The sequence below is a fragment of the Phascolarctos cinereus genome, unplaced genomic scaffold (genome assembly GCF_003287225.1).
Source record: "Phascolarctos cinereus isolate Bilbo 61053 unplaced genomic scaffold, phaCin_HiC Scaffold_4;HRSCAF=312, whole genome shotgun sequence".
Classification (NCBI taxonomy): domain Eukaryota; kingdom Metazoa; phylum Chordata; class Mammalia; order Diprotodontia; family Phascolarctidae; genus Phascolarctos; species Phascolarctos cinereus.
The window spans coordinates 360,896,881-360,919,602 of record NW_027555847.1 but is presented as its reverse complement, the minus strand read 5'-3'; the positions used below and the strand labels follow the sequence as shown (position 1 = coordinate 360,919,602).

General features: G+C 39.4%; 1 protein-coding gene and 1 pseudogene across 6 annotated transcripts in view; both read right to left on the bottom strand.

Annotated features, from left to right (window-relative positions):
• PDZD2 (PDZ domain containing 2) overlaps positions 1-22,722 on the bottom strand; it is a 486,763-nt gene that overhangs the window by 13,453 nt on the left and 450,588 nt on the right. For all 6 annotated transcript variants that reach the window (XM_020995096.1, XM_078153229.1, XM_078153227.1 and 3 more), the window contains 4 exons: positions 19,440-19,584; positions 9,714-13,338; positions 5,855-5,972; positions 618-719 (listed from right to left, as the gene is read on the bottom strand). In XM_020995096.1, the coding sequence (XP_020850755.1) occupies positions 618-719; positions 5,855-5,972; positions 9,714-13,338; positions 19,440-19,584 (3,990 nt within the window). The remainder of the gene's footprint in view (positions 1-617; positions 720-5,854; positions 5,973-9,713; positions 13,339-19,439; positions 19,585-22,722) is intronic.
• On the bottom strand, positions 16,267-16,367 carry LOC144457251 (U6 spliceosomal RNA; annotated as a pseudogene).

Below are 22,722 nucleotides of genomic sequence, written 5' to 3'. Positions count from 1 at the left end.
AAATAAAGAAACTGAGAAAACTATATTTCAATTTTCAGTCAGGAGCTCATCAGTTCTCTCTCTGGAGGTGGACAGCATTTTTCATCATGTGCCCCTTGGAATTATCTTAGATCACTGTGTTGATCACAGTAACTAAGTCTTTCACAGTTGATCATCATTATAATATTACTGTTATTGCATACAATGATCTCCTGGATCTGCTCACTTCACTTTGCATGAGTTTATATAGGTCTTCACAAGTTTTTCTGAAACCATCTTCCCCCCTTATCATTTCTTACAACACAACTGTAATCCATCACAATCATATGCTATAACTTCTTCAGCCATTCCCCCATTGATGGGCATCCCCTCAATTTCCATTTTTTTGCCACCACAAAAAGAATGGCTATAAATATTTTTGTACATAAAGATCCTTTACCTTCTTCTTTAATTCTTTGGGATACAGACCTATTAGTGGTGTTACTGGGTCAAAGGGTTTGCACAAAAAACTCATAGCATTTAAAAGCACATTATAGCTCATCTTGACATGAAATGAGGCCTGACAAATGAGCAGCTCATCCAAATTTGAGATGACTGGCAGGCAGTTTTCCTGGGGGAAACCTGAGGCCAATACTTACAGTAATTGATTTCTGCTCCAGATCTACTCCACCTGCCACACTGAATCCCAGACCTGAGCCACTTTCTTTATTCAAGACCACAAAGAAAATATCTTCTTTATTCTAATGAAAGAGAACAGAAATAAATGTTATGGCTTTTTTCGCCTCATATCAAGACAAAACAAAATTATATAAATATGTCCCTCTGCACAACAGACTTCTTTACCCATAGGCTTTGCACACACTACCACTGACCCAGTGTATCAGAAAGAGCTCTTGGGCTTAGAGTCAGAAGTCAAGGATTCAAAACCGTCTTCTATGATTTTTAGACTAGATCTGTAGTTCTGGGCAGATCTCAATATGAGTATCAGCTGTGCAATTGGCTCTTTAATTTAGTGGTTTCACAAGGATATGTGTGTATGTGTGTGTGTGTGTGTGTGTGTGTGTGTGTGTGTGTGTGTGTGTAAAACTTCTTAGTTCAATGTTTTTTGTTTTTTACATTCACCTTTCTAAAATCTCTCCTTTTTCGGGATTTCTAGGCATTTAATTGGAGGTTTTGTCTCATTTTTTGGTCATTATCTTGAATGAAATTATTATTGTTTCTATGATTTGTTCTTCAATCTACCTATTCTTTAGGATTAAGCTTAGTTTCCAATTAATTTTTATCTTTGCTTCAAAGAAACCTAATTGAATATAATTTTATTGCATTGTGGCCAGAATTCATTTACTATTTCTGATTTTCTACATTTGTAAGGTTTTTATGGCCTAATATGTGGTCAGTTTTTGTGAAGGTGTCATGTAAAGATGAGAAATAGGTATGTTCTTTTCTATTCCCTGACAGTTTTCTTCAGAATCCTATGATATCTAACTTTTCTAAAATTGTGTTCAGGTCTTTCATTTCTTCCTTACTTTGTGGTTAGATTTATCTTGGGCCTAAGAGGAGATATATTTAGGTCCCCCCCATTATAGGTCTATCCCTTCCTATAACTCATTTAACTTATCCTTTCAAGAATTCAGATGCTCAGCTGTGTGACCCTGGGAAGTCACTTAACTCCAATAGCCTTGCCCACTCCAAAAAATCATTCAGATGTTGTGCCATTTGGTGCACCTATGTTTAGTATTGATATTAATTCATTGTTTATGGCAGTGGTTTTAAACTCAACTAGATACAGATCCCTACATATCATACAATGACATAGGAAACTACAAATTAACATTTTTTGTGGTGGATTATATTTTTATTTATTTTATGAAACATTTCCCAATAACAGTTTTGGCCACAAATTTGATATCTCTGGTCTATGGTGCCTTTTAGTAAAGTGTGGTTTCCCTACTTATCTCTTTTAATTAGGTCTATTTTTGCTTTTTACTTTGTCTGCAATCATGGATGCTATCCCAGCTTATTTTACTTCAGCTGAAGAATAATAGATTCTACTCCAGCACGTTGTTTTAACCCTTTGTGTGTCTTTCTGTTTCAAGTGTATTTCTTGTAAATGGCATTGTTGGATTCTGGCTTGTAAACCATTTTGCTATATCCTCTTCTGTTTTATGGGTAAGTCCATCCCATTCCCATTCACAATTACAATTGCTAAATATATATTTGTTTCCATCCTCTTCTCTTGTACTTATTTAAGAATTTCTTCTGCTTCTGTCTACTGATTCTCTTAATTTACCCCCTTCCTTTTCCTTCATCTCTTTCCCTGTTTCCCTGTTGGGTAATATGTATTTCTGTACCCTACTGTGTATCTCACCTAGGACGGACAGGATTGTTGTCTTTAGGTGAAAGTCACATTAGATTTGTTTAGTGGCTCCAGAAGGGAGGCCTAGGAGTGATGGGTGGATTTCATAGGTTAGCATATTTCACATAAACATTGAGAAGAACTTTTAGGCTCTTCAAAAATTGGAATAGGTTGCCTTGGGGGAGCTAAATGACTTCACACTTTTCCTCTGCAGGATCATCATTCTTGTCTTGTTTCCTTTGTGGGCATGCACCCAAGGTCTCTGTCCTGGACCATCTCCTGTTCTTTACTCTTATATTGTGATCTTATTCACTGCCATGGATTCAACTATCATCTCATGCAGATAACTTCCACACTTACATATCTAGCTCCCTCTCTGTCTTGAGCTCAGTAACTGCACCCTCAGCTGTCTGTTGGATAGCTCCATGTCATATGCAAAATGGCCAAAATTGAACTTGTTATCTTTTCCTTTAAACATATCCCTTCTTTTAACTTCTCTATTTTTGTCAAGGGCTTCCAGATCCTTACAGTCACGAGGCTTAAAACCTTGGAGTTATCCTTGACTTTGCCTTCTTATTTTCTCCCCTTCCTATCTAATCAGTTGCCATACCTTGCTGATTCTATCCCCAACAACAGCTCTGACATCTACCTCCATCTCTCTGTTCATTTGGTCACCACCCTAGTTCAGGTCCTCATCACCTTTTGTCTTGATTACTGCAATAGCCAGTTGGTTTCTGAAGGCATCCATATTCTTCCCTCTCTAATCAGTCCTCCACCAATCTATTGCTCCCATGATGCCCTCAGTTTTCTAGTTTGACACCTCTGCTATACACCGTTGCCAAAGTGATATTTCTAAAGTGCAGGGCTGACCATGTCATTTCTTTCCTTTAGAAACTTTGCCTGCCCTTTATTGCCACAAGGCTCAAGGAAGAAAATAAGCATTTATTGAGAGGCTATTATCTACATAGGCACTGTCACGTTGCACATATTATCTCCTTTGATCCTCCTACCAACTCTGGGAGATAGATGTTCTTATGTTCCTATTTTATGTTTGAGAAAACTGAGGCAGCAAAGGTTAAAGGAGTGTACCAGAGTCACAGAGTTAATATGTGTCTGAGGCCCAGTACGCTATCCGTTATGTCACCTGATTGCCTGAAATACAAACTCTTCTGTTTGTTATTTAAATGCCTTTACACTGTTGCTTTGAACTACCTTTCCAGGACAATTACATGTTACTCTGCTGCCCTCAAATTCTACATGTGAGCCAGGCTGGACTGTTTGTTGTTCAATGCTCCATGTCAACACAAAGCTGGTGAATGCTTGTTGGGGATGTTGGGATTCTGGGCCTGATACAGGTAGGACTGAATGGCCTCTGAGTTCTCAACAACTCAGATTCACTACTGAGAACCAACAAGTGGGGAAGTTGGCCATGGTCAACAAGGTTGATTAGATTAAAAGTCAAAGCCTCTGTTGTGTCATTGAAAATGCCTGTGCAAGATGGAAACAGCTACATGAACACCACAGTTGAAGATGATTGAGTTATGGCTGTTTATACAGCTGAACCAAACGGCTGGATGTGGACTTTAAAAGAAAGATAGAATCAGAGAGAACCAAAACTGAAAGAATAAGAATGGAAAAAGGGTACAAAAATTCTGAATAAGGGCTGCTAGTCAATGATGCCCCCTTCCCCCAAAAAAACCACATGGACCCAGGGGAAGAGGAATCTACATGGCCACAGAAATGGCAACAGCCAGAGGTAGAGGGAAGCAGTGAAGGCATTTCTGGATATTTGGAATAATTCTGGGACAAGGTCTCTGGAGAGAAGGGTTCCTGGACCAAGCAAGGAGCCCCAGGACCAATCAAGAATCAGTGTGGAGGAACAGCAAGGGATAAGGCCATGATGTAGAGGAGCTATGAAGTATATCAACTGGGCAGGTCTGGTCAAGGCAGCTGACTCTGTTGACCCTCAGATCTTTCTCCTTTCAGAGATGGCTCAATCATAGTTTAGCAGTGTAAATCTGGAGACTAAACAAGTTGCTGGGTGAATTAGGGCTTGCCATTAGCAAAGGGATCAATTCCCTAATAACCCCAAGTGCTTTTCCTTTTTTATTGGGGGAGGGGAGCCTTGCTATACAGAGGACTGTGTATGTTCCTGAACAAAATGGAGATCAGCCAGCAAGGGAAGAATTTTTTTTCTCTGTTCAACAGCTTGGGTGGGGAAAGAATTTTCTGTACATTGTGTTTTCTGTCAGGTGAAATAGTATTTGATATATTATTAATTTGAGTGCTTGCATGAGAACTGAGGATCCTTTTACCATTTTTGTAAAGACCTAGAGACACATTAATTTGGTGTTCCCAAGGCAGTAAACCATAGGTGGGGCAGGAGCCAAAGAGTATGATTTTTGGAAAGCCTTCTATGATAGAATCCATTCCATGTATATCCAGAGCTTCAGAAACAAAAACACTTCTGTGTAGCCAAAAGCAAGGCAATAAAGACCATACACTAAAAATCATTTATTATACTCATAAGATAGCATCTTGAACTGTGGAAGTCAAATCACTATCACTTATTTTTACCTTCTGTTGAGTTTTGTTTCATCTTTCTGATGATTCCTCCTCTTGGTTTTAATTTTTACTTACAACTTCACTAACGTGAAAACATGTTGAATGGGAATGTAAATGTAAAGCCCATATCAGATTGTGTGCCATCTTGGGGAGGGTGGGGGGTAGGAAGGGGGAGAAAAATTTTCCACTCAAAAGCATATGAAAGTGATTGTTGATAAATCAAAATAAATTAATAAAATAAAAAGCACATAGCATCTTAAGCCTAAGTCATACCTTATTTATTGTTATTTTGGACATAATTCCAATAACTTTGGCAGTTTGATTTCTAAGTCCATAATAGAAGGGAAGGGTAACCACCTAAGGCCAATATAATGATAAAAGCAACTAATAGAAAACACAGCAATTGGGGACCATTTGAGGGTAGGGACGTAGATTGCTATAACCTAAATGGCCTTTGAGGGTTTCACTATATTACAGAATAAGGAATATCTAATTAATGAGTATGAGTCATAAGATTTTCATCAAGCACCTACAATGCATTATGCTGCTTTTATGGAACCTGTGATTTCAGTGGGATAGGGAACATTAAGGAGAGGAAACTCCCTCTACCTGTTCTGCAGATGATCATCACAGACAGGTGCCTAGAGCTCTGAAAGGTCAAATCATTTGCACAGGATTCCATTGCCAGTATATGTCAGACTTGAGCATATGTCTTCCTTACTCTAAGTCTGGCTCTATGTACCATGGCCTGCTGCCTCCACATCATTAGTGTAGTTGCTTAATAAATGTTTTATTGAATGAATGAATGAAAATTGTAAAAAGTCAATGAAATTTTGAGACTTAGGCAAATTTACAGTTTTTGGAAAATTCTTTTCTGTGGAATGACTATTCTCTCCCACTGCCCCTCCCACCTCTCAATGTCAGGGAAAGGTTGCATTCCTAATTTTTACTTACCTCTGTTTGTGCTTTGGCTTCTCGAATCAGAGTCAAGATATCAGATTTTGACCCCACTGATGACAAGACAGACTGCAATTTTTGCTGGTCCAGGGATGAGACTGAAAGTTGGTCCAAACTAAGAGTAAAAACAGATTTAAAGCTGTGACATTGAACAGAACACCCACTCCCACTTCATTTAGATCCATTTTCCTTCTTATAAAGTAGGTGATATTTTCTCATTTTCATAAATACCGTAAAGCAGAGAAAGGGGTACCTTCTACCCTAACAGCACAATGCCAAAGGATTCCTCTGAACTGCTGGGAGATGGACTGTCCCTTGTAGTACTCTCCTGCCTTAAAGCTCAGCTCCTTAGGGCTTCATTGTTACCATACTAATAACGTTTTTCAGAGTGCTAGGAGTGCCCTCTTTTAAAAAACACATTTTACTGAATATTTTGTTTTTTCATTACCTGTTTCCCAATGTATCAGTCTTCCCTTTCTCTCCAGTCTGCCCTTATAAAAAGAGGAGTTTTAAAAAATCAAACTGAAAGAGCTTAGCAAAACTGAAATGTCAGAAAGAAGTCTGATGGTATATGCAGTATTCCATACCCACATTCTCCCACCTCTGCAAAGCAGGGAGAGGTGCCTTCCCACCTCTCTTGTTTGGCACCAACCCAGCCCATCAAAATTGCAGCCTTTAGTTTCGATTGTTTTGTTGTTGCTGCTTTTCTCACCTATATTGCTATGATTATTAGGGATGGTTTTTTTTCCCCTCCTGGTTCTACTTCCATGCTGTTCTGCATAAACCATATTCATTGTTTTTTATCGTATGGTAATATTTTCCAACATTCATGTCGTACAATTTGTTTAGATCCATTCCTCCATCATCTTTGTTTCCAGCTATTTGTTATTGCAAAAAGTGATAGCGTAAATATTTTGGTGTGTATGAGGACCCCTTTTTCTGTCAACTGAGTTTCACCTTGGGGCATCCAAGGAACCCGCAGTCGAATCTCTGGGTCAAAGGGTATAAACACTATAGCCACTTCCTTCACATAATTCCAAACTGCTTTCTGTAATGGTTGGATCAATTTACCCTCCAACAATGACTCTTCCCTTCTGTCATCTTTGACATTTTTTGGAGGTTTATTTCATATGGTTGTTGATGGTTTGAAAGTCTTCTTTTGAAAACTTTGTTAGGAGCAGGTAGGTGATGCAGTGGAGTCAGGAGGATCCGAGTTCAAGTCCGGCCTCAGACACATGATACTCACTAGCTGTGTGACCCTGGGCAAGTCACTTAACCCTGATTGCCTCACCAAAAAAAGAAAACTGTTTATTCATATCCGTTGACCACTGACCTATGGGAGAATGGCTTTTGTTCTTATGTTTCGATTAGTTGTCTATCCATCTTGGACATCAGATCCTCATTAGATATATAGAATTTTTTTCTCTAGTGCACTGATTCCCTTCTTATCTTCGTTGTATTAATTTTGTTCATGTAAAAACTTCTCAATTTCATCTGATCAAGATTCTTTATCTTTTATCATCACCTTTCTCCTTTGTCTGGTTATGAATTCACTCTCTTGCTATACATGTGAGAAATAGATGATGTGGTTAATGTCTAATCTTTTTGTGGTGTGTTTTTTAGTATTGAGACCATTGTATATATTTGGAATTTATTGTGGTATATATATAAGGTGTTAGTTTATGTCTAATTTTTGCCAGAAGGTTTTCTGGTTTTGTCAGTAATGTGTATCAAAGAGGAAGTGCTTTCATAGTTATCTTATATTTGGAGTTTTACTGAATACAGAATTATTGAATGAAAGTATTTCTGGTAATTCCTTGTGTAGTCTGTTTCCCTGAGTTATCATCTTCTCTACTTTTTAACCAGTACCAAAAAGTTTTGATGATTATTGCTTTAGAATATAATTTGAGCTTTGGAAATGCTATTTCCCCTTCATTCCTATTTTTTTCGTTATTTACCTTGATATTATGGATATTTTGTTCTTCGAAATGAATTTTGCTATTGTTTTGTCTGGTTCTGTAAAATGTTCCTGTGTTTTATTATAGTACTAATTCTATAAATTAATTTCAGAAGCATCATCATCTTTATTATACTGGCACGGAGCAGGCAGAAGCATGGAATCTCCCTAATAAAGTAGTGGTTTGTAATTGTAACTATATAAGTGTTGAGTGAACTTTGACAGAACAAATCCCCACGTATTTCATAGATTTTGTTGTTATTTTGAATGGAACTTTCCTTTTTATTATTCCCTCTTGAATTCTGCTATTACACATTTGTTTTCTTAATCTGAAACTTTATTGAAGCTATTAATTATTTTAATTTTTTTCTATGTTGAGTCTTTAGGCTACTCTAAGTAATCCACCATAGGAGTAGGGATATGGACAAGAACTGTGATGTTATTGCTATTAGGGAGCTTTCCAATGAGTAATCATCTCTCTACAATGTGGATTCTCATCTCTTCTGTAACTTAGAGAGTAGCCTAGAACACTAAGAATTTAAGTGACTGGCCCAGGATCACGCAGGCATCAGGTATCAGTAGCAGAGCTTGGACCCAGGTCTTCCAGGCTCTGAAGCTGAACTCTATTCAATATATTATGCTGCATTTATAGTATCAGCAAAAAGGGACATTTTTATGTCTTTATTTTTCTTGCCTTATTGTTCTCTCTAGCATTTTTAGTAGGGAAAGGAAGAATGCCCTTGTTTAAATCAGTCTTCATCTTTTAATTGTAAAGGACCTCAGAGGCCACCTAGCCTTTAACCTGTAGCTAACAAGAATTCCCTCTAAAACATCCCTGATACTCGTCATCCAGTTTAAATTTGGAACCTACATTGATGGGGAACTCACTACACCCCCAGGCAGCACCTTTCCTACTTGGCTAATACTTAGGAATTTCCTTCCCCTCTCTCAGAAGTGATCTTCCAGTACTCCCAGCTCTGCTCTGTAGGCTTATGAATTTTACACCTGGGTTGCATCAGTTCCCCTCTCTTTTCACATTCTGCCATCTGCCCAAAAATGTCCTTTGTTAGGTGACAGTTTACAATTAAATTGTAAAGAGCAACTTTGCAAGAAAAAGTCTCAATTCAAGTTATGTCAACAAGTTTTTTTTTCCTTGGTGTTAGGCACCACGGTAAGTTCTGAGAATACATAGGCATTTCTGCAGATTTTTTCCAACTTATTTTTAAAAGAAAGAAAACAAGGCATCAATAAATATAACTGATTTTTGTTGTTGTTCAGTCATTTCAGTCATATCTGACTATCTGTGACCCCATTTGGGGTTTTCTTGGCAAAGATACTAGAGTGTTTTGCCATTTTCTTCTCTAGATAATTTTACAGATGAAGAAACTGAGGCAAATAGGGTTAAATGACTTGCCCAGTTTTTTATTAAAAAAAAACTTTATTCACATTTTAGAAAAACCAGTTTTAGGGTAAGGAGTTAGGGCATGTCCATGGAAAGGGGGAAAGGTCAGAAAAGAGCCAGGATTTGGGGGGCACTGGAGAGAAGGGCACTGATCTCCAGTTGAGGCAAGTAGAAGGATTGGGGCCATGCCTGCAGCTTTGGAAAACCTCCCAGCCTGGCAGAACAGAGGGGGAAATCCTGGTCCCCCCAAATAAATACAAAGGGCTGGAGACAGAAGGGCCAGATTAGGGATATAGGATAGAGGAAGTTTAGGCAACTGATGCTGGGCTGGGAGTTGAGCTGGAAGACAGCTTGTGCCATGGTGGGGTTAATAAGTTAATAAGTATCTGTGGCTGCATTTGAACTCAGGTCTTCCTAACTCCAGGCCTGACCCTCTATCTACTGTGCCACCTGACATAATTTTTTCTTTCAAGGGAAAAGAAAGGAAACATACTTACCCAATAGACCAACTCCTTCCAAAGCACCTCCTATCCACTGAATTTTCCTGGATTGTTGTATCTTCATCAGAGGCTGAAGCAGGAGTCCCAGAACCACTAGTCCAAGGACTGTTTCCCTTAGAACACAACCCGTCCCCACTCTGACCTTTTGCCAAATGTGAAAGGGAAGGCGATCCATTGAGGTTTGCAAGGCTTTCAGTTGGAAGGCCAAGGGATCTACTGGGAGTAATTTCTAGCTCAGTTTTAAAGTGGCCAGCTACTGGTTCCACTGAATAGTCCTCATCACAAAGCTTGTCAAGGTCGGGCATGCTCAAAGCCCTTAGCTCTCTAAGTTTTGAGCGGGATAAAGGACATGGTCGAGCTTGGCTTCCCACTGTCCTGTTCCTCCTGATGTGAGAAGATGTGGTCACTGTTGGATTATAACTTGCTGGAGGGTCAAGTAACTTTTTTTGGTCCACACCAGGGCTCTCTCTTCTCCCTTTTATTAGATTCGGTGGAGAAACTGGGAGAGCTATAGTCGACGGTGATTTGTTTAGCTGGGGGGCCAACGAAATGGTTTCATTTTGGTTTTCGCCACATGAGCTCAAGCTTCGTCGTAAGCACCTCATGGTGTCGCTTGAGATGCTGGGTGTCCCTGAATATATATTACCTGATGATCTCCTCACAATAGGAGGTTTGGAGTTAATGGATACTGCTGAAGGGAAATCAATGGACTTGACTACAGGCCTGTCAAAACTGGCTAGATTCTCAAAAGATTTGATCCTCTGTTTCACAGAAAAAGATGAGGTAGGTTCATGGGGCCAGTTTAGCTCATAGTAATAATGCCTCCTGGTGGCTTTTATTCTATCTGTGACAAGGTAGTTTGTATCCTGGGCACCAAGGGCACTAGCACCTCCCTGGTCTGTTTTTGGGATGCTCTGGGAAGTTTCTGACAGGTGTTTTCCTCCTTGTATACTCTGTCCATTAACCAGGCCAAGAAGGCCACCTTTGAATATTCTTGTCTCAGGAACGCAAACATATTTTTCATCTGCCACAGAATTCTGGCTGTCTTGAAGAGGGCGTCCTGCAGATTCTACAGAGTGACTTTCACCTCCAAAATGGCTTGCAAGTTGGGCTGGCATGGAATAAGTCCTTGTAACTGGCCTTGGGGCGCAATAGGGACCATCATTCAAAGTGATGACATTTTTGGAACTCCCAGGAGGTTCAGACATCTGGTTCATTCTCTTCTGGTTATAAGCTGTCTTCTCTGCAGGCAGAGGTGGGGAAGGGCACACAGGCAAGAAGAAGGAGGAAGAGGAAGAGAGTCTTACCTCGATGAAACTTCTTTGGATTTCTTGTCCTTCTAGGGGATCTTCCTGAATGGAGTGAGAAGCCAGAGAAGTGGGGTGACTTGGGGATAGCTCCACTCTTCTGTGGCAGAACTTGCTTTCACCTTTTTTGTGACCATTTTCTCGGGCAGAGAACCCTCTTTGGTCACTTTGAGCTGCTAACTTGTCACCACCTGGGCTTTTGGGGTTTCTTTCAGAAGAGATGGCAATTATTTTTACCTGGTTCATTCTGTCTCGAGAATCACCAGCAGCTGCCTTGCTCCCCTTTTCACCAAGTCCACTGGGGAGAGCTGAGACCATTATTGCTTCTTTTGGGTTGGAAAGGCCAAATTCATTTTGTCCAAGGAGTCTATTTTCATTTGTGTTCCGAGTCATAGGGATGCTTCCATCTGATACTGGGGAACTCATTGGCCCAGACACAGCCAAGGCTAATTTGCTCTCCTGTCCACGTGGAGGAGGTTTGGGAGCCATGGGACAACTTTTGTCTGGTTCTCCATGGACAGCAATGCTGCGAGAGCCCAATACTCTCTTCGAAAGCGTTTTGGGAGAGGTTTGGGGTGACGTAAAGCTTTTTCTCTGCTCAGTCCCACTGACCTTGGCAGTTGGAACAGTACTGGAGGCTTCTGTGCTGGTTTTGTTCTTGCTTTTGATGCTGAGGCCTTTCAGCTTTGGCCCAGACCTAGGTTTGTGATTGTTATTGAGAAGCATTTCCATAAAACTTTTGGGTGTTGGCCCTTTTGTTTCAGGATTCAATTTTGGTTGAGATGAAGGACTGTGCATAGTAGTAACCCCCTTAACATGGTTTGTGCCAGGAGTGTGAGTTTTAGTGTTGGAACTTTTTGTTGTGGCTACACACTGTTCCTTTTCATTTCTGCTTTGCACATGATTAATTTTATTTGGATCTTTGTACTGGGCTAGAAGGGGACTCCTAACCATTTTTTCTGGTCCTTGTCTCAAGTCTCCCAAGTCTTGACATTCAGAGATATGAAGGCTGGTGAAATCACATTCTTCATTATTAGACAAGCCTTGATTTAAAGAGAATTGAGCACATCTGTGACTATCAACTGCCTTAATGGTTGCTTCTTGCTTTTTGCATTGGGATTTATTGTCCAGCAAGCTGTGTTCTAGGCCATTGACCAATCTGGGGCTGATGAAAGGGACTGGGGGCTTGTGCACAAGGCCACAGCCTCTGGAAGATTCGCAGGTTTCCACAGCTTTGCCAGTGCTAGCTTCTTGCATTTTCCCTTCTGTATGTAACGCTCTGCATCCCTGTGGAATATTTCCATCTGAATATGCTGAGCTGTCCCGGGAGTCCTTATCCAAATGGGAGGAAGGAAGGGAGTCCAAAGGAACTGTTCTGACTGTATTTGCCTGCTGGTGAGAGTTGGGGAGTATAGGTTTTTCTGGACCAAAGGAAGATGTTGTATGTGCAGTTGTCTGTAAACTACCCATTACAATACTTTCTAATGGTGAAACTTTGTCTGCTGCTGGGTAAGGTGGATCCCAGGAATGTGGGCTGGGTCGCTGCTCCACTTCAGAGGGTGGCTTTGGGTGAGTATTCATGCAACAGATTTCAATTTGCTCCTCATCTGACTCTGTGGCATTGCTCTGAGAAGAGCAAGATGGTGGATGGGATGGCCTGCTGTTCTGGATAGGAATGGGTGTGGCTTCTGTAAGAGATTCTGAGTCTGAATGTGAATCCTCAGCAGCTCCATACATAGACTTTGGTGATGGCTCAGTGGTGTCAGCTTCCCTATGGCAAAATGAGGACAAGCTGTCTTCATGTAAGCTGCTAAAATTCCTCGAATAGCTACTCAAACAGTTTTTATTCACAGTAAAATGCTTGCCTGGATTAATTGAATCCAGAATTGAAAAGTGAGAGGTCCACTGAGGCTGAGGCGTTGGATCTTGTTTAACCATGCTCTGCTCCACCTGGCAAGGGCTGCTGCTGCTTGTCCCAGAGTTTCTCTGAGAACCTCCCTCCCCACAAAGGGAACCTGTTTTTGGAGGACTCTCAGATCTTCCTTCACAAGCATCTAACTCACTGATGATGCTGTCAATGTCACTCACTGGCATCTCCTCAGGACCACTGACTCTTAATCCACTACCTATCTGCACTTCTTTGGTACTGACAAGAGATGGCAGCATGGAACCAGATTGTATAGTTCCCTCTGTTTCAGAGGCTGGAGCTCCTTTTGAGTGAGTTTCTCCTATGGTGGGCAGAGTCCCACTGGGGTCAGTATTAATCAGCTCCTTCTCCCCTGGTGATTCAAGGTGGTCCTGTGAGCTATCCACAGCTGTTTAGAGAAATAAAAGGGGGGAAAAAGGTGGGATGAGAGGAAGACTCTCTCAGTAAACAGAGGTCAACAATGCCATTCTTGGGAAAACACTGAATTTTGAATCCTTCTGCTGTTTATTACCTGCCTTGTGACACTGGGTAAATCACTATACCTCTCTGAGTCTCTGTTTCCTTATCTGTAAAATGAGGCAGTTGGATGAATGGATTGTTAATGTCTTTTCCAGCTTTTGAAATCCCATGATCCTGCCTGGAAGCTCTAAAATTCCCCCAAAGAAATGAAATGGAAAATTAATCCTAGTGTTAGAGAATACATCTACAGCAGGTTTTGGAGTATCTTCTCTGCAGAGTTCCCTTTGCCTAACAATGTCAATTAAAAAGAAAAACCCCAGCAGAAATAGACATGGCCCTCTCAGGATCATAAAGTGCCCTGCATATATTACTTCATTTTAGTTTCACAAACCCTGTGGGGTAGGGATCAAAAGTATTTGCCCATTTCACAGAATAGGAAACTGAAGTCCAAAGAGGTGAAATGATTTGCTACTGGCCACCTAGCTAGGACTTGAACCACACAGACAGCTCTTCTGATTTCAAAGCCAGAGGTCCTTTCGCTACAGGGTACTACTTCTCCAGTGTCATCATGTTTCAAAAGTTCTAAAAATAATCGGTAGTAGTAGGCAAAGTAGGTGCTTTGTTTTTTGTTAGTTCCTATCTATTGGTGCTTCTTAAGGTAATGGAAGTAGCAAATAGCAACAGGTCCTAGGGCCATACCTACTGAAACCCTTCTCAGTTCTCAGATCAGCAAGGGATTAGCACTGTCTCCAGGACCCCTCTACAACTCCTTCACAGCTGTCTCACCTCAATTAGTCCTTCCTCTAGTACCGACCATTATTTAGCTATAAGTGCAAGGGACCAGCCTGGAAGGTGGAATTAATATAGGACCCATGTCACTAATAAGTTTTCAAAATAGTTGAGATGAGACTAACTTGTAGGGGAAAATATGAAACAATATTTTTAATTTTGTAGTATTTTATATTTTAAATGACATAGTTCCATACCAAATTTCTTGGTACACACTGTGGGAAAAGTTCAGAGAAGAGAAGAAAGTAAGAGAGGGCTGGGGTATTTCAGGTTAAGGCTGAAAGACCGCTGGTCAGGGACACTGTAAAGGGACTCCTCAGTCAGCTACCATATGCCATTAGATGGCTTTGGATCCTCCCTCCCAATTCTTGACACTCTATGGCAGTGGAAGATAAAGAAGACGGTAGGCTTATGTTCTGAACAACAGGCACACTGAAGAGTGTGAGAGAGGACATTCCAGGATGGAGGAGGGAGCGGCGCTATATCTGGCCACTGGACCCAGATGGCTCCAGAGGAGAGAGTGAGGCTGGTGACTGCTCAGCCCTGCCTCACATTTAATTCACTTGCAAGTCATGACGTCACCTTTGTGATGTCATTAATCTTCTTCAAGAACGAAGGACAAAAAACAATCTGTGAGTAGTAGTAGCTGCCCCACTGGGGACCCAGCTGACCAGTTCCAGTTGGGCAATACCCCTTCCTTCCCTACTTCCTTCCCTCCTTCCTTCCTTCCTTCCTTCGCCTCCTCTCCCTCTGTCCACACAGGGAATCATACTCTTACCTGTGGGTGCTCTGCCCAAAGGAATATAAATTTGGAGTTCTTCTCTTCCCTACTTATTTATTCTATCATTAGAAAAAAAAACTAGGACAATTAACTCTTTTGCCCCATGTAGCTTCATTTATGATTTCTTGAAATACAGTATAGCACTGGAAAACCAGGGTTTTGATAAAACTCATTCCAATCCAAATAGAGCTACCTGATCATGCCTTAAATCCGAATCACTTGGCTCTTACCGATTGGCCAACAATAGGTCCCAGCCCAAGCCTCACTGGGTCTTTGTTTGGGTTTCAGTGGCTCACAGTAAATGTAAACAGCAATTGTGTCTGTTTTAGCCAGAAATCCTGAGGGTTTTCCCTTCTCATATTAAGCAAAGCGGTTACACAGATCATAAATGGCAGAGGTAGGATTTGAGCCTACTTCTACCATCTGACTCACAATCCAATATTCTTTTTTTTAATAGTGTTTTATTTTTTCCAATTACATATAAAGACAATTTTAGTATCCATTTAAAAAAACTTTTGAGTTGCAATTTTTTTTCCCTCACTCCATCCCTTCTACCCTCCTTAAAACACTACACAATTTGATATAGGTTATATATGTACAATGATATAAAACATATTTCCATATTATTCATGTTCTGAAAGAAAAAAAACAAAAGAAAAAAACAATGAAAAATAGTACTTTTATTTGCATTCAGACTCCATCATTTTTTCTCTGGCAATCCAATATTCTTTCCATTATACCTGAATGGAGCTTACCTTCTACACGAGGGATACAACATGCACAGAAATAACTACATATGATGTGATTACAAAGTAAGTTAGAGGAGGTAGCATTAAAAGCTGGGGAGAAAGGCTCAGGAAAGGCCTCCTACAGCCTCTGACTCAGAATACCAAAGAACAGCCATAATACCCAATTTATAAATCTCCAATACTGCCCAATCTTTCATTTTCTAAGAACCAGTCCTCCCTCAGGAGGCAGACTCAGTTACCTCGGGGAAGCTGATCAAAATTCTTAAGAGCCAATAGCTAATAAAAATCTGGTACCCTAGAGAAAATGAAAACAAGCAACAAGTTTCAGCCAGATATTAGGTTTGTATAAAAAATAACAGGTAGAACTGGGCCCCCACTGAAACTCCTAGGGAACAGAAAATAAAATCAGAGCTTAAAAGGTCTTAAAAATAAGAGTTTTTTTTAAAAGTTGCTGGCCTTATTCATTCTGTGTTTATCAGATCTTTCTGATGAAATATGAAAATTTTCCTTTTTTTTCTTAAAGATAAATAAGTGCACTAAAAATATGGAATGCTACAGGAATTTGCATGTCATCCTTGTGCAGGGGCCATGCTAATCTTCCTTGTCCAGTTTAAGTACATGTGCTACCAAAGCAAGCACGAAATATGAACATTTTCAAGACAGTAGGAAATAATGGGATTTTGTTATTTCACAGATGAGGGAAATGAGACTCAAGAACCCGAAGCCAAAGACTCAAGCCCAGGTTTTTGACTCCACACTCAGTGCTCTTCAAACAGAACCACATTGGTGTCTTTTTACCCATTCAAAGGATCCTAGATTTGGAAGAGACCTTCGAGGTCATCTAGTCCTACTTCCTCATTTAGAGAGGAGACCCAAGAAGTGAGGGGCTTGCCCAGAGTTACACAGTATGTGGCATGGGAGGCTGTATCTCATACTCTCACCATTGGACTTTCAGATAACCTTTCTAGAACTTTGCTGTCACTTAACCCTGTGTCTGCCATAGTTTCCTCAACTGTAACATAGGGATAATAATAGCACCTACCTCAAGGGGTTGTTATGAGGGTCAAACTGAAATAACATTTGGAAAACACTTAGCACAGAACCTGGAATTTAGTAGGTGCTTAGTAAATGCTTGTTCCTTTCCCTACTAGGAATACAACTAAAAATGAGAAATTGTTTTTATGAGAAGGAGGGGAGAGAGCAGCCAAGTAAAGGTTACCAAAAAAATCCATGGATTACAGGCCATATATCTTACTTATAGTAGAGGCCCTCATACCCTCACTCAAAATCAACTTGGAATTCTAAGAAGTTTATGTGGATTCCAGAACTAAAGGATTGCTGAAGGAGCAGATAAGATAAACAACTGGGAGCCATGTGACAGCAAAGGTGAGGACAGACTACAGACAGCAGACACAAGAACTCAGAAGTCACAGAAATCTGGGGGCACCTACCATGGGGCCAAACAGCCTTACCTCCTACTCTGATGGCCCCAGGATGATATTCATAATGATGGCCCTCAATCAAGGAAAAGTCTATTTTTATGCTCTGTGTTTTAAAGTGAGGGGGCTGAGGTGTTTCAAGGGGCAAGAATTTAAGGGAACATAACTGACATTAAGAAAAAACAGTCATCAATAACAGCAAAACACAAGAAGGAAGCATAGATTTCAAAAAGATTTCTATCGACAAGGGTTTAAATGTTAACAGAATAATTTGATACTTCATGGGCTGAAACCTCAACACAGAAAAACCTGGGAACTGCTCATTCTCTAAGGTTCCGGATAGCCAAGTCCTGAATTTGTTCACAAACTAGCAAAAATTTAACTCATATAGACTTGAGTTTAAAAAAAACCCTTGAATTAGCAAAAGTGTTATCAGAGACTGTATCTCTTTTTAATATATCATGGCTTGAGCTTCAAAAGGAATTAGGAGAGAAACACATTTCCCCAGGGTAAACCTAATTTACCCTTTTAGGAACGCTTTTCACCTAACACATTTGATAATAAGGCAAGACATTAACAAAAGTTTACTGTAAATGCTCTTTATTTAGGGGCCGAGGTTAATTTATTGTCAAGATATTGGTAGTGAATTATTCTGAAGAAAGAAATAATACCCTTATCTGGAAGTCAGATTTCTGGCAACCTCAACCACATAGGAAGTGAGCAAGAGAGGTCTCTGGACTGTTGTCACAAAGGCTGGTCACTAATGTATCAGTACTTTACTGGTACATGGAAACCCACAGGCGATTTTTCAGGAGATGACTTAATTAATTCACAAATCTAACAAATGTGGTTATCTGATTTCTTCTTGTTTCTGGGAGACTGATGCAACAAATCAGAAAGAGAAGACACAGGCATGCTGTCAGGAGAAGTAAGAATTGACAGCAATAGGAAAAAAAACCCAGCAAAATAATTGTACAAGGAGTAGTAATAAGATTAACCTTGAGCTGTGAAGAAAAGTTTTAGTTATATTCAGTATACTTAGTATAAGAAAGCAATGGCTTTTCAAAGGTGTGGTATATGCTTGGGATGGAATACTGCTGTGCTAGAAGAAATAATGAGCTCAGTGATTTTAGAAAAAACATGCAGAGACTTGCATGAAATAACAAAGTGAAACAAGCAGAACCAAGAGAACATTATGTATTGTAACAGCAACATGGTTTTAAGAATGACTTTAATGAATGAGTTATTTTGTCTATTATAAATATCCAAATGAACTATAAAGGACATGTGAAGAAAGTTGTTATCTGCATCCAGAGAAAGAACTGATAAATAGAAGCATGTATAGAATAATTTTACACAGATATACCTATTTGTGTCTAATGGTAGCCATCTCTAGGGTGGCAGGGGGGTGGGAAGGGAAGAAAAAAATTTTTTTTAAATTGACATGATAATTTTACTGTGTATTTGAAAGGAATAGCAAGTTATACGTAGCAGATTTGCAGTTTTATGTATAATCATCTTTTTATTATACTATGTTATGGAAATGCTTGTTTTATTCTATAAATTAAAAATAATATTTCTTTGTTTATGTTATGCTATACAACTTCTTCCAATGTGTTTAGCTCTCCTTGGTCTCATTTCCCCGACTAGGAGTTGTGACCTTTGAAAGGGCAGGAAGGAGGTAGTGGTCAGAGAACCAGGGTTTGAATCCTGCCTCTGACACTTTCTACCTCTGTGACACTGGGCAAGTTTCCTTAATCTCCATGGGATTCAATTCCTTCACTTATAAAACGAAGGTGCTATGAAAGCCTATGAGGTTCCTTCTAACTCTAGATCTGTGATTTCCATTTGCCATGAATTTAATCCCTTTCTGTTTTTTTTATTATTGGAAACATGACAAAAATCATGATTTTGATGAATGGATATTTCCACATGGAAAGGAGAACAGAAAAGGAGGATTGCATATGAAACCTCGAGTATGTGCAGCACACATATGTATGTGTGTGTGAGTACATATATAGAAATACATATTCTTTCCTTTCATACCTCATTCATTACAGTGCTCGACACAACAAGTAACCAATAAATGTTACCTACTCACTGAAAATGAACATACCCTATGTTAGATTAAAACTCCTCATGAATTGAGAAAGTCTAGTTAACAAATACCATCTCTTATTTCAATAATTTTGAGCTGTTGGTTCAAAAAGTGACATATGCTATTGCTATATATACCCCCCCCTTCACTTTTAAACAAATGAAACCATCTTACCAGGTGTGGGCCGCCGCATGAGCAAGGTCAGTGCCATAGGCAAGTTCTTTATAACATGGCAGGTCTCCTGGTAAGACAAGGAGTTGACTGGAACACCATTGATAGAGACAATCTCATCTCCAACACTCAGCTGTACTGTTGCTTCCTAGCACAATTATAACCAGAAGTCACCTTAAATGGCTCTCAGAAACCAATCATTAGAACAAAGAACATGGATGGTACACAGAAGTTAGACAAAGTTATAATGCAACTAAGATTGTCAAACCAGTCAACTAGGTTAACATTTGTAGAAAGTGCTTAGCACACTGTTTGGCTCATAGGAGATGCTGTATCATATCAATGCTCATTCTTTTCTTTTTCCCCTCCCAAGTCAGTCAGTAAGCATTTATTAAGCCCCTCCTATGTCCAAGGCACTGTGCTAACAGCTGGGGGTACAAAAAAAAGGCAAAAGAAAGTCCCTGCCTTCAAGGAGCTCACAATCTAAAAGAGGAGAAAAAAAGGAAACAAAGATGTATAAATAAGCTACATATCAAATAAGTAGGAAATAATTAAGGGAGGATTGGGGAAGGCTTCCTATAGAAAATGGAATTTTAGTCAAGCATGAGGAATAGAATGATAAAGAAATTTGGAAAGATGTTTATGAAATAATGAAAAGCCAAAAACAGAAGAAGAATGGGGTACATCCTGATAATGTAGGTGATTATGGAGCAAAAGTGAGTAAGAATAGAGAGCAAATCCTAGTAGGGACTTAAGAGAGAGTGACTAAAGCTTGCTATAACTCTTTATTCATTAAAATTCATTAATTTGAGTATAAATAGCTATTAAACAATTTTAATTGTTACTTGGTGTGGATGGTCAATGCCATTTCTTTTAAAAACAAACTTGATTTTTTTTTTGTTTTTACGTCATTACATTTTGCAATCTGTCCTTGCCCATTCTTTCATCTCCCAGAGAAATTATTTCTAATAAACATTTAACTTTTAAAAAAGAAAAGAAAAGGGACAGAAGAGGACATAAAAGTCCATTCTGAAGTAGTTGAAGCAATGAGGAACAGGAATAGTTTGAATCAATGAAATCTACAGGAGTCTGTCAGTTTTCTGTTGACAGGTCTCTCAAGAGGAAGGGCAGATTAACAAACTGTTAACAAACTTCACTTTACTCACTCATGTCAATTATTGCCTCTTCTTCACAGTACCACCCCCAGTTTCAAAGAAAAACTTTTAGCAGAGTTGCTTTTTACGAGAGAGAGAGAGAGAGAGAGAGAGAGAGAGAGAGAGAGAGAGAGAGAGAGAGAGAGAGAGAGAGGAGGAAGAATTTGACAGTTGTACATTTTATTCTTCCCGTTTCCTGTTTGACATGCTATGTGGCAGTGTGGCCAGAAGGGGGCAGCAGGAGTAAGGACTAAAATACAGATAATCCATAAAGGAAGTGATCATGAATTATTTTAAAGCCTTCCCCATTAAAATTCAGACTCATAAAATGTTAGCCCTGGGAGAAGCCCTAGAAATCATCCACAGTACCCTCCCTGTCTTTTCCACCCTTTCCCCACCTTTCTTTTTTCAACTCAGGAATTTGAGGCCCAGAGTTCATAGAATTGGAAGACTGATTTAGAGCTGGAAGGGACCTTCAAGAATATTGAGAACAATATTTCATTTTAAAAATGAGGAAACTGAGGCAAAAAGAAGTTGTGACTTGCCCAGTATCCCAAATCCAATAAGTGTTAATGGCAGGATTTGAACCCATGTTTTCCTGACTCTGAGGCCAGTGTTCTACTCAGAACACTTCCCACTGCCCTCATGGGCTCTCTAAATTTATTGTTATTACTGCTTAAAAAATAACTCAGCAAAATATTGAAATATCTTTCCAGGGAAGAATTTTGCACATGGGAAATCTTAACTAATTTTCCTTTTGTGGACATGCCAAAAGTTTTAAATAAAAACATTAGCAATGTAACCCATTTCCAAGGGGAGAAAAGGATTCATTTTATTAATCTAAGATTCTTAGTAGCAGGTTTTTTTAAAAAAAACTTCTCATATTTGCTATCTCCTATCACAAAAACTTGACTGATGACCTTTGAGAAAAATAAATTTAATATGTCTTAAAAAGAAGTATTAGAGTATCATCAGAAGATATGCTTCTTCACATATTTGTAAGCAATTGCAGTAATGGCTATGGGTTAACAGTGATATCCTTATCTAGCCTCAAGTAATTGACCCAACTCCTTGACATAAATGTTGCTTAAAAGACAAACTTGAAGAAATCACAGAAGACTGACTTTTTAAACACATAAGATAGCTGGAGATAGGGGGTGGAGTGAGGGAGAAGTGTTTTTGTTGTTCTTTTTAAAAGAACTTCAAAGTTTAAGAAAAATCTTGTCTTATAACATATATATGTGTATATGTATATATATATACCTGTGTGTGTGTATATACATATATATATACACACACACTCATGTATATGTTTAAATATAGAAGATATGTATGTGTGTGTGTGTGTGTGTGTGTGTGTGTGTGTGTGCACAGAAGCTACATGGTATGTTGACTCTTATATATTTAAACATAAATGTATGTATCTACAAATACATATATTTGTACACACTCCAGCTGTGGGCCTATCCATAAATAACATATCCTTAAAAATGCTATCTTACAAATAGCCATAGCTTTCCTTGCCCAAGAGGAGAAACAATTCACGTTAAATAGTAAAGAATATGGATTTCATTTAACTTTTTCCTCCTTTCATTTCATCTCCTGAGCCCTGTTGGTGGACTGAGGCAGAAGCACTTGGGAACTCTACTCCAGGACTAACCCTTGAATTCCCTTTTCCCAAATCAAAAGAGGATACTTATGCCACCAAATGGACTTGAATCCCTGGGGCTAGAGGATACTGTTTTCCTTGGATAGTTCTTGGATAGCATATTTTTCATTTTGTGAAGATCTGTGTCAATGCCTAAGATTAGCTATGGCTCTTCATAAAGTAATAGAAACACCTCGCAGTTTGTTTGTCCTATTTTCCTATCCTACCCCACCCCACCCCCTTGGGCCTACAGCCAATACCAAGAAATATGGGGGCAGAGGTAAGTCTCAGTGTGGGCTTCTATTCAAATTGACTGACTTTATTAATCAATAACCATTAATTAGGCACCTACTATGTGCCTGGCACTGTGCTAGGCTCTAGGGATACAAGTACAAAGGCTGAAACAATCCCTACTCAGAAGGAGCTTATATTCTATCTAAAATAAAAGGGAAACTGTGGATGAGGATAGAGCCAAGAGTACATT